This window comes from Equus caballus, chromosome 7 (genome assembly GCF_041296265.1).
Source record: "Equus caballus isolate H_3958 breed thoroughbred chromosome 7, TB-T2T, whole genome shotgun sequence".
Classification (NCBI taxonomy): Eukaryota; Metazoa; Chordata; class Mammalia; order Perissodactyla; family Equidae; genus Equus; species Equus caballus.
Genome location: NC_091690.1, coordinates 17,170,507 through 17,182,855, shown reverse-complemented (window position 1 = coordinate 17,182,855; position 12,349 = coordinate 17,170,507). Strand labels below are relative to the sequence as shown.

The window sequence follows — 12,349 nt, the reverse complement described above, 5'->3', positions numbered from 1 at the left end:
CTCATAGGAAATTGTTTATGATGGAAGGTGTAGAGAAAGCAGACGTAGCTTTGCAGCCATTATTTGGAATCTGTGAAGTGTCCCCAATATCACAGTGTGAGATACTGTAAGAACTGGGAATCTTGATGGACTGAGTGGAGACAGTGTCAAAACTACCAACTAGTGAAGGGAAGAGTAGGCAGAGAGGGGGGAAGGGAAAAAAACCTCCCACTTAAGATAAGCTTGCACACCAGCATACCATAAAACATTAGTTTTCCCTCAGAAAGATAGTAAAAAATAATTGGGATATAAACACTCATTGCCAGTAAATTTAAAGTGGTAGTGCAGTCTTCAAGTGATCTTAAAATTGAGTATGTTTAGTATCTTCAGTTATGTGAGGACAGAATAATATTCATAAGAAGAATAAGACATTATGAAACAAAACCAAGCTAAAGTGAAACAATGATAGGTAGATTTGGAGAAGAAACGATATTCTAGGAATTTTGGAGATGAGATGGGATAAATCCTAGGTTGGACTGAGTCAAATACAGAAAGAATTAGTTAAATGAAAGGTAACTAAAAATTGTAGCTGTAACTATCACTTACTTTATACCTAGGCATTGTTCTAAATACTTTACATGTATTAATTTCTTTAATCCTGAAAACATCTTATTATTTTGTTTATTTTACAAATAAGGTAATTAAGTAACTTGCAAGGTACTATAATGAGGCAGGATTGGAACATGGGCATTCTCACTAGGGTCCAAACAAGCATGCTGTGCTGGTTGTGGCCGTAGCCAATAACTCAACACAGAAGAGATGAGAGGAAATGTATCAAAGAGTACATATGAGATATGAAGGATAGATAAAAGCTGAAATTACTGAAATAGAAAACCAAAAATAAGTAGAATTGATCAAAGAACCAAGAGTTCATTCTTTGAAAATAACTAATAAAATCAGGTAAGCCTCTAGGAAGGCTGTACAAGGGGGAAAAATAGAAAGAAGACTCAAATGAACAGTATTAAGAATTGAAAAAAGGAGACCTACCTAAGGCTGCTATGAGTCCATCTGGTGCCTTTGTGGGATGAGAAAAGTGCCTCCTTAGAGCAGATGCAGTCTTGTAAATACTTTTGTACAAGTTAAAAAATAGCCTTCAACCAGGATATACATCTCGGCGAATGTAATGTAGCTTGGTGTTCAGTCTACTCACTGCCTTGGCTGGGTACTTGTGTGTAGTGAACAATCTGCCGTCTGTGGACATAATTAGAGATACAGTAGAGATTGTTCAAAAATCGTGAACATAGTAAGAACAATAGTAGCTGCTTATTTGTTGAAATTTTAAAAAATAGAAATGGAAACAGGTACTGTATGTGCTTCAGTGATGACAAACTTGCAGAATACCAACTGGTGGGAAAATCTGATCTAGTGGAAGTTTTCCTTTACTTCTAAAATGCTAGAAAAGGCTTTCAAACAAACATTTAGAATTTTTAACACTAGCTTTGAATCAAAACAGTGTATACTTTTCGCTACTCTTCTTAATCAATGCGTTACATACAAATAGTGCACAAAGGCCTATATCAAAGGATGACGGTGCCTTGAGCCCTTTCCAGACCTTGCCCCGATCCTGGAGGCATCCACTTTTACTTCCTAGCTGTTTCTTCTGGCTTTTACTTCTGTATTTCTAAACAAAGTTATCTCTTGATTCTGTAAATAGACACTGCTAAGCCAAATTATATTATGACTGCCATTCTTTTATGTAAACAATTTTGTTCTTAATTGGCATTAATATTTGCTTCATTTTTTTTGTTGTCTTCTTTATTTTCTTTGCTAGATCTTCTCTCACTTCCAATAGCTTGTTAAAAGATGTGCCAGTTCAATCAACAAGGAAGCTGAGCTCTGTTTAGGTTCCCCCTTCCTGCTCTTGAGCCTGTAAAGTGCCTCTTGGTAGAAAGCCATGGCAGTGCTTGGGCTAATCTTACTTGTTTCCCTTCTCTCAGCAATCGCAGTCCTTCACTGCTGGTGTCCAGTGTGTGAAAATGGTTGTTTCGTGAATTTTGCCCTATCATCTAGTTTTTTAACAGTGGCAGGATACATCTGGTTTTTGTTATGCCCATTATGGCCAGCAATGGAAGTTAAGTGTATTTGAACAAAATAAAAGAGCACTGGATCCCATTCTCTTGGCCTAGATGTTACAGTGTAGATCTGATTGTAATATTATCAAACAGTTGCAGGTTTTTATCTTGCTTGTTCTAAGATATTAAAAAGAGTCTCTAAATGATTTTGAATTAATTGTGTCAGCTGAAGAATAGTATACATCACAGGTTTGTAGGGGCTGGCCCCATGGCCGAGTGGTTAAGTTCGTGTGCTCCGCTTTGGCAGCCCAGGGTTTCGCCTGTTCGGATCCTGGGCATGGACATGGATGGCACTGTTCGTCAAGCTGTGCTGAGGTGGTGTCCCACATTAGCACAACCAGAAAGACCTATAACTAGAATATATAACTGTGTACTAGGGAGCTTTGGGGGAGAAGAAGAAGAAGAAGAAAAGATTGGCAAGAGATGTTAGCTCAGGTGCCAATCTTTTTTTTAAAAAAAAAAGCCAGTTTTGCAGACTTTTTCTCTAGAGACCAAATAGTAATATTTTAGACTTTGTGGGCTATCCAGTCTGTGTCACAACTACTCAACTACATGACTTTCATGCTGTTGTAGCATGAAAGCAGCGATAGCCAATATGTAAATGAGTGTGGCTGTATTCCAATAAAACTGTTTAGGTACACAAAAATTAGAATTGCATATAATTTTCATTTGTCATAAAATCTTATTCTTTTGATTTCCCCCCAACCATTTAGTAGTGTAAAAATGATTCTTAGCTCATGGACCAGGCAGTGGGCTGGATTTGGCCTATGTTTTTGACCCTGATATAGATTCTCAAATAAGCCCCATATTCTCTATTAATGTAGCAAATATGGAACTTACTAAATATTTCTAGTTTTCTTGATATTTCTGTCTTGGGTGTCCAAAGTGGGAAAACTTAAAGTCCTTTGTATTGGCATGTGTGAGGAACAGAAAGTAGAAAAGCAGGGAGAAGAGGAGAGAGGAAGGGACAGTGGATTAGCTTTGGGAGTGTAATTAATCTGTCTGAGGCACCAGTTGGTTAATTCCATTTGTTAAGCATTTATTGAGACCCACTGTGTTTTGACACTGTGCCAGATACTGTAGATACTAGGTAGTGTGCAGTTTAGTCTTTGTCCTGGCAAAGTAGCAAAGACAGATAATTGTAAATAGACAAATAGTTACTGAAAAGATTATGGTATAGCAATATAAATATGCCTAAAATTATTTAGGAAGCAAAATGTATAGTAGAAATTATGAAGAGCTGGAAAAAAAGTGAATTTTAAGGCCTTATATGCTGTGTTAAGGTGCTTGGCCTTTATTCCACTCTCTAGTACAGTGTTTTTCAGACTGTGGTGTAGCATCAGAGTGAGGTGTTTTTTTTTTTTAATTTTCCAGTCCATCGTGGTCTAATAGTTTTGAAAAACACAATAAAAATGATAGAAAATGAAATAAAAATATTATGAAATGTAGGTCTAAATTTTTATTTAGATTGAAGCAACATAAAATTGCTCTTTAAGATTGCTATAAAAGTTTGTAAACACTCAACTTTTGTACTTATCATGAGTGTTAACGCATATTTCATGGCTGGTAATTCTCAGACTGCCACTGGTCTGTGGGGCCACACTTAAGAGTGATATTGATCTCCTGGATGATTTGGGATCTGTGCAGGTTTTTTAGCAAGGAATGGCGTAATTATATTTGTGTATAGCATAATGAATTTTTTGGCAGTAGGAGGGATAATTAGGTTTTTGGCTAGAAGGATAGAAACCGCCTGGAATCAGCATTTGAAGGGTAGCTTAAAATGGAGGAGAAGGTGAAATTGACTTTCTTTATACTGATAATTCATGTAGAGAATAATTCCCCCAATAGGCTATAAGCTTCTTGTAGGCGGGGACTGTATTTCTTTTAGTTACTACATAAGGTAGGCACTTCAGAACTGTTGAATGAGTGAATGAATGAGTCAGAGAGGTAAGGCAGAACCAGGAAAGAGTAGAGTGTTTAAAACTAGAATAAGAAGAGTTTCAGACTGAGAATATAATAAACAGAATCAAATACTTTCAAATCAAGGAAGATGATAATTGATAAGTATTTATTAGATTTAGTATTTGAAAGTCCTTAGGGAGATCAGCTTTAGCAGTATGATAAACTTAGAAGCTGGATTATAATGTGTTGCCCATTTCTATTGTCCACTAAGTGAATGAGTAGAGGTACGCTTTAAAATGTGACACTTCATTAATTAATGTTAATTAATTAATTGAAGAAGAAAAGTAGGATAATAATCTTTACTATTCACTTAATATTGTCTGTGAATGTAAAATCTATAATGTATTTTTTTTCCATTTCAGCAGGGGAACTAAATCTCTATAAAATGGAATTGAAATGGTTTTTAATAATTGATTCTAATTTGAGAAGAAAATTGAAATGTGAATAATTTGCTTGGTCTTGTTTCAAAGTGATTTTTAGTAAAATAGTTATGTGATATTCTTTATGGGATTTTTTACTAGAACTTCCAATAACATTCTGTTTTTATCAAATAATGAAGTTTACTCCTATTCTCTACTGCATCAGGCATGTATTTGGCTAAAAGTTTGTAGGAAAAAGATTATGGGTTGAAAGTATGTGGGATACAACTTCTTCTGAAGATTCAGAAGTGAAAAGTGTTTGAGGGTTGTTAATGCCAGAAATAGAAGTTGTGTGGAGTATCATTATAGTACTTAATTTAACAAGTTCATTTTGTCGTTTACTTGCTTTATTTCTTATAATCATGTTTTAGTAGGATTTTTAAATTGAAGAAACATCCATTAATCTTGACATCTGCTGCATAAGTGATGGCATTCATATACAATCCCTGTTGGAATATTGGTACTTTGTCATCTTTTACTATTGTGCAGATGAAAACTTGTTTTGTAGTTTGCTTCTATGATTGCTTTTTTAATTTTTTAATTTTTATTTATTTATTTATCTTTGAGGAAGATTAGCCCTGAACAAATATCTACTGACAATCCTCCTCTTTTTGCTGAAGAAGACTGGCTCTGAGCTAACATCTGTGCCCCATCTTCCTCTACTTTATATGTGGGACACCTGCCACAGCACGGTGTAACAAGCAGGGTATAGGTTGGCACCCAGGATCCAAACCGGTGGACCCTGGGCTGCGAAAGCGCACTGTGTGAACTTAATCATTGCGCCACCAGACCGGCCCCTGTGATTGAGTTTTTTTTCTTTTTTTGAGGAAGATTAGCCCTGAGCTACCATCTGCTGGCAATCCTTCTCTTTTTGCTGAGGAAGACTGGCCCTGAGCTAACGTCTGTGCCCATCTTCCTCTACTTTATACGTGGGATGCCTACCACAGCGTGGCTTGCCAAGTGGTGCCATGTCTGCACCTGGGATCCGAACCGGCGAACCCCGGGCCGTCTGAGCGGAACGTGCGAACTTAACTGCTGCGCCACCAGGCCAGCCCCTATGATTGTTTTTTTAAAAAAAATAAAATAAGCTTTGGATATTTTTTCCCATGTTTCCCCTGAAAAGATTATGATCATTTTACATTATAGTGGGTAATGAAAGTCCGGGATACTTAAGATAATCCATAATGTTACGTGAAAGCTAGAATCATTTTTATGCTTTTTTTGGTTATTAAATATAAGCATTCAGCACTTTCACAATAATTTCAAAAGTTATCTCTAAATTTTTCCGTAGAAGGAAGACCAGCAAGAAGTGATCCTTGTCAGAACAGATCAGTCTGGAAGAGTATGGCCTGTGAACACACCAGGAAAACCTCTGGAACCTAAAGGAGGAAGAAGGAAGAGACAGATGGTATATTTAACATATGTCTTGGTTTATTAATTCAGAATATCTTTTTTCCCCCTTGGGCTTTCTTTGCATCAGACTACTTCAAAATATTGTCTGAAATTTAGCTTTATAATGCAAACATTAGAAAATAGTAAATTATGTTATTACTTTTATTCTTAGTTATATCCCTTTGCCTTTTACAAAATGGAATCCAATTCAGCTACAGTTTTCAAATGACTGTGAACATTGAAGGTTTGAGGCAATTTTAATTTTAGTGTACATTTCTTTGATGATGTTTCTAGTTGCTTTTTACATATTTACCATAGTTCTTAGGCAAACCTTTGGTCTCCCAGACCTGTTATCTGTGTTAGCTTATATGAGACCTGGTGATAGGGTATCCACGTACAGTAAGATCTTAAAAGTATGTAGTTGCTGTGATTCTTTATAAACCCAATTTTCTTTTCCATCTTCCAGCTCCCGCAATTAGTTTTTAGTGCTATCTTGAGACTCTTGAGATGGCAAAAACAACATATGCAGTTTTCCCGAGTTAGATTTTTTGTTTTTAATTTGAAAGATCGTACAAGTGGTAATTGGGTCCACAAAAGATTTTTTCATTCAGAATTTTTCTGTCAGATGTTTGTTATTTGTCTGTTGAGTGCCTGTGCTGCTGGAGATAGTATATAATTCATGCAGCAAACAGAAGTGGGATAGATACTTCTTCTAATGAAATGGGAGGACTTAGGGGTTTGGAGGGGAAATGAGGCAGGAGAATAGTAAAGGTTTGAATTATATGAAATGACAGAACTGGCTAGGGATCCATAGATACGTGGCCACATGGCATCAAGGACTCTTTTTGAATTGTTTACTACTGAGCAGCTCAGTATAAGAGTAAACAGGGCAGACACATTCATTCCGGATTGAGGTTTGCTTTTTGAGTGTAATGAAATGATAAGAGGGCCAGAAATTAAGGGTCTGGAGCCAGGAGTGATTGAAGTCATGGAATTTGAGATTCAAGCTAGTGAAGATAAGAATAGTAATGTTGGATAAAAATATTGGGAATGTCGTTCCAAAGATCTCAAAGAAGTAAAGAGCAGGTTTTATGTGGTTATGGGAATGTGAGAACACTTTTGGGGAGATTTGATTTGGTAGGAAATAAATGGCATTTTTCTTTCCCACATCTACATATGGAACCAACTGATAGGAAAACTCAGGGTTGATTTAGATGCGAATCAAAATATCAGCTTTGTTTCTGATAGAACTGCTTGTAGTGGGTTTGCTAATACTTCACCTCCATGTTCCATATGCTTACTGGAGCTCTGGATAACTACAGACTTCCCTCCAGAGTGGTAGAGGATTTTTACTACAAAGAGGAGAAGAGCAGAAAGGAGAGAAGAAGGGATAAGGCAATTGTTCCTTTTCCCCCAAACTCAGAAATCAGATAATGTCATGCCTCCATCCCTGGGGAAAAGGAAAGTAAAGGGACAGAAGAAGGAGGCAGTGTTATTCTAATGGAAATTCTCTCACATGGAAGCAGATAGAATAGAGATTGTGATACATAGTGGGATTTTTGCCTTTAATATCAGATTTATAGGTAATTCATTAAAAATACTTCAGAAACTCATGTTTTCCCTAGATTAATAATGTTCATTTTGTTGTAGGCTTTAACTCATGAGGAAAAAGAAAGGGTCAGATACTTTCATGATGATGATAATCTAAGCCTAAATGATTTAGTCAAGAATGAAAAGATGGGAACAGCAGAAAATCAGAACAAACTTTTTATGAGAATGGCATCTAAGGTAAGGTATATTCCTAGGATACCTTTGAATTTTGAGAAGCTGATTACTCAATGTAGCAATGATAGACTTTTCAGAGAGAGCTGGTTCTTTCTAATCTTGATTTATTTTATTGAATTAAATCCTTTGTAAGACATATTAGGAACATGCATTTTGGAATGGATTTGATTGGGAAATATGTATTTAGATTTAGTTTGTTTTTAAGTGTGGACTCTGGTTTAGTTTTTTAATGTATTCCATGAAAACATGAATTATGTATTTCATCTATCATTTAAGGGAAAGTTTTGGGCCAGAATTTAGTGTTGGAAACATGCTGCTATGCTAATTAGGTTACCAGTGTGTTTTGTCTTAATGTTCCTCCAGTTCTTCATAATTATGTCACAAGGAGTATATTTGGAGTAACATATTATGAATTATAGAGAAGGCATCTTGGAATAATCTTAAGTCTATTTATATGAAAATCTTATATTTTATATTTATATGAAAATGTACGTTAATACATCATTATGGGCAGTAGGATGAATTTTTGTTTCAAATAGCATTCTTTCTTGCAGTCCCTTCCATTGCAATCCCTTCTAAACACTACCATTAAAATTTTTTGTAAAAGAGACGTATTTAAGCTTGGCTCTATGTCAGGGTTTGATCCTAGTGGAAAAATTCAGCTTACTGCCTATATTTTCAAATAAAGTTTTATTGAAACACAACTATGCACATTTGTTTACATATTGTCTCAGGCTGTTTTCGCTCTGTAACGGCCGAGTTGAACAGCTGTGGCAGACTTTATAGCTCACATAGCTGAGAATAATTACCATCTGGCCCTTTACAGAAAAAATTTGCCTATCCCTGCCTTATGATACTGGTGGTTATTTTTTGGTGGTATGAGTTTGAATGAACTAGGTGTTTGAGGGCCAGGAGGGATACTTTTTACTGTATACTTTGTTGAGACTTTTTTTTTAAACTATGTGAATATATTACCTGGTGAAAAAATTAACTTTAACGAAAACTAGAATAAAGGTACCAAGGTAATCTGTGTGTGTATGTGTGTGTTGGGGGGAGTAAAACAAACTTGGATTTAAAAAGAAGTGGTCATTCTTTCTACCTCCAAGAATTGTGTGGAATCTTAAATTTAGCCCTTTAGGATCATTTTACTACTCTTTATTTTGGAGGAAATACTGGAAATCTCCTAGGGTCTAGAAAGTCAGTGCAGAAAGAAGGACATATTTTTATTAAAGTTTCCTTTCAGAAATGGGACAGATAACTTTATGTGGACGTCCGAATTAAATATAGTTTTGGTAATCTTATCATAGTCTATTCAAGTTTATACACAAGATTTAAAAACTTGTTAAAAATTGTAATGGTCATTTATTAATTCAGTAATTATTTATTGGACACCTAATTTGTACTAGTTTCCATTCTAGATGCTGGGTGTAGAGAAGCGATCAGATCACAGTTCTTTTCCTCAAGGAGCTTATATTTCTAGTGGGTGAGACAGAACATGAACAAATATGTGATATAAAATATTACATAACTTAAATGATACACAGTCAAGTGTTGCTTAACAATAGGGATATGTTCTGAGAAATGTGTCATTAGGTGATTTTATCATTGTGCAAACATCGTAGAGTGTACTTACACAAACCTAGATGATATAGCCTACTACATTCCTAGGCTATATGGTAGTAATCTTATGGGTCCATCATTGACCTAAATGTCATGCCGTTCATGACTGTTTTACACAATAGAAAATATTTTTGTAAGGAATAAAGCAAAGTAGAAGGAGGTAGGATGATATTTTCAGTAAAGTATTGAAGGAAGGCCTCTCTGTGGAGAGGATGTTTCCGCGGACTTTGAACAAAGTCAGGGAGTGGGTCCATGTGAATACCTGGGGGAAGAATATTCATGCAGAAGAAAAGCAGATGCAAAGGATCTGAAGCAGAGACAAGCTTGACGAGCATTAAAAGACAGCAGGGTGACATATGTGACTGGAAATAGAGGGAGAAAGGGAAAGAGAAGAAGAAGATGAGATGGGAGATACCATAGCAGGAGTTAGACCATGTCAGGTCTTCTAGGCCATGGTGTAAGAACTTTTGTTTTTGTTTTAAATGATAGGAAGCCATTTGAAGGTTTCTAGTAGGACAGTGTCATATCTAGTTTATGTTTTATAGTTGTTCCACAGTTCTGGCATATTCTGTTCTAATTTTTTTGGTCTTGGTTCTCTCTGCTTTTCAGTTGTGGAAGTTTCTGTTGTCATATCCTCAAACTCAGAAATTCTTTCCTCAGCCATCCAGTCTTCTAACAAATCCATCAAAGGCATTCTTTATTTCTCTTTTAGTGTTTTTGATCTTCAGCACTTTATTTTGGTTATTTGCTTAGAATTTCCATCTCTCTGCTTACATTATCCATCTGTTCTTGGTGAGCCTGTGCACTTGGACTGTGAACTTCACCTGTACGTCTCAGTCCATCCTTCCCCATTAGTTGGGATAGGATGGCTAGGGGAGGCTGGAGTTGGGTGTATCCCTTCCTTTGAGTGGATTAAGCTCTGATAAAATCCCAGCAGGTTAAGCTCTGAGGGTAATCCTTGTTAAGAATAACAGAACGCTCCAGTGTGTTTCAAAATGGTTCCTTTTCCCTCCCCCTGCTGGACGCGGGAGAGGATTTTCCTCATCATTACTGTGAGGACCTGATAGAGCTCCTAAAGGTAAAACTCACAAAATTAAGGGAGGACCCCTGTGTTTGGGTCCCCCTGAAGTTTTTAACTCTCCGACTTGTCCACACTGAGCCTCTGGCAATTGGTCAATTACAGTTTAGTTTTTCCTGCCCTGGCGCTGGTTCCCACAGAACTATTGGTTTCTGCACAGACAAATTTTGATTCTCTGTACCAACCTGTCTCTGATTTTTGGGGTAGTCACTTTCTTGATGGATCTAAGAAGAATTGTTGATTTTTCAGTTTGTTGAGCTTTGTGCTTCTTGTTGGGGCAGAGTGGTGACTTCTCAGCCCTTTAAGTGCCAGACTGGAAACTGCTGGTTTATGTTTTGAAAAGGTTTTTCTGGCAGCTCTTTGGAGCAGGTAAGGTAGAGAGGCAAGAGTGGAAGCAGGGTGATTATTTAGAGGATAGCGCACTGATTCAGAGAGACCCTTGGATTAGGTCGTAAACTGGTGAGAAATGCTAGGATTTGGGCAATGCTGATATCATTTATTGAAATAGAAAACTTTATAGGGGGACAGATTTTGTGGGAGGTGGGAGGTCAAGAATACTGTTATGGACGCATGAAGTATGAAATGCTTGTTAGACATTTACACGGTGGTGTGGTGTGACTGCCTATGGAACTCTACGTAGATGTTGGTTGTCTCATATAGATTTGGATGCTGCTGTAATTTAAATGTGTTTAAAGCTGTGAGATTTAAGAAATTGTTAATGAGGAGAGTCTAAAGACTGAGCCCTGGAGCATTGTCTGGAAGAGAACAAAAAAGATTCAACGAATGAAATTGAGAAGGTGCAGTCATTGAGGTAGAATGGTATTTTGGAAGCCAGAGAAAACAGGAAGAAGGTTGTGAATAACTGTGTCAGCTGCTTCTGAGAGGTTGAGTAAGATCTTTGAAGATGGAAAAGTGACCGTTAGATTTGTTATTGTGGAGGTTTCTGGTGAGTTTGATAAGTGTGGTCTCCTTGGTCTAATAAGGAGAAAAGCCTCATTGTAATGGGTTAAAGAGTGAATATCAGGAGATTCATGAAGAGATGGCCTTAGAAAGGAGCTGGTTACTTTCCATTGATTGTGACTGGAGGAAAGGCAGAGTATTAAAGTGTACAGATGCAGGTAGGTTTGTAAATGTGGTAGAAGAGAAATGAACTAGTTTTCTTCTTATTGCTTCTGTTAGTTTAGTGAAAAGACTAAAGTTATCAGCTGAGAGTGATGGTGAAGAAGGGGTGTTAGAGGTTTGAGAAGAAAGTATGAAATGCTCTTTGAGAGAACTGGTCAGTGAAATAAAGTAGGATTGCCAGGCAATGTTGAAGGTCCATCTGAGTTTTATGATTATAAATTTAAAATAAAACATGTTAGGGTGTTTGTGTATTTTTCTTGTACCATGTTTGGATAGAGACTTAGTTTCATTGAATCATGTTACAAGGATCATGGCTTGTTTTGTTTTTCGTATTTCACCACCATTGTTTTTTGCTTTAAGGGTACAAATAATAGAACATATTTATAATATATTTTTATTTTGTTTTGTTTGTGTATTATTATGAGGTATTTTAGTAATATTTGTATAGGATTGTTTTTATTATTAGCTGATTTGGCAATAATTGTGATTGAAGATATTAGACCATTTCCCTGAGCATTCTAAATCTTTGAAACCAATATGCTGGCCATTGGTTTCTTAAGTGATGAGTGTTGCTTGGTTTGTCTCCAGAGCAGTTCACTGGGAACCATGATCACTAATACTGTGTGTCTGCTACTGGTAGCCCCTACATTTCTTCCTCATTCCTAATCATCTCCATAGGTCTCAGCTTTCCAGGTCTCTGTGTGGGGTGAAACTGAAGTGGGACCTTCATGTGGTTCTACGTGAACCCTTGCAGATTTCACCAGCTTTTACCCCGTAGATATTAACATTCACTGATGCCAGTTGCCTGAGTCCTGCTCCTCCCCCCCCCCCCAAAACTCTCCTTAGAACCCAGGAACCAC

At 36.8% G+C, this 12,349-nt stretch overlaps 1 protein-coding gene across 6 annotated transcripts in view; it reads left to right on the top strand.

Moving 5' to 3' along the window:
- CWF19L2 (CWF19 like cell cycle control factor 2) overlaps positions 1-12,349 on the top strand; it is a 115,042-nt gene that overhangs the window by 64,198 nt on the left and 38,495 nt on the right. For all 6 annotated transcript variants that reach the window (XM_014741257.3, XM_014741258.3, XM_014741259.3 and 3 more), the window contains exons 11-12: positions 5,784-5,900; positions 7,535-7,672. In XM_014741257.3, coding sequence (XP_014596743.3) covers positions 5,784-5,900; positions 7,535-7,672 — 255 coding nt within the window. The remainder of the gene's footprint in view (positions 1-5,783; positions 5,901-7,534; positions 7,673-12,349) is intronic.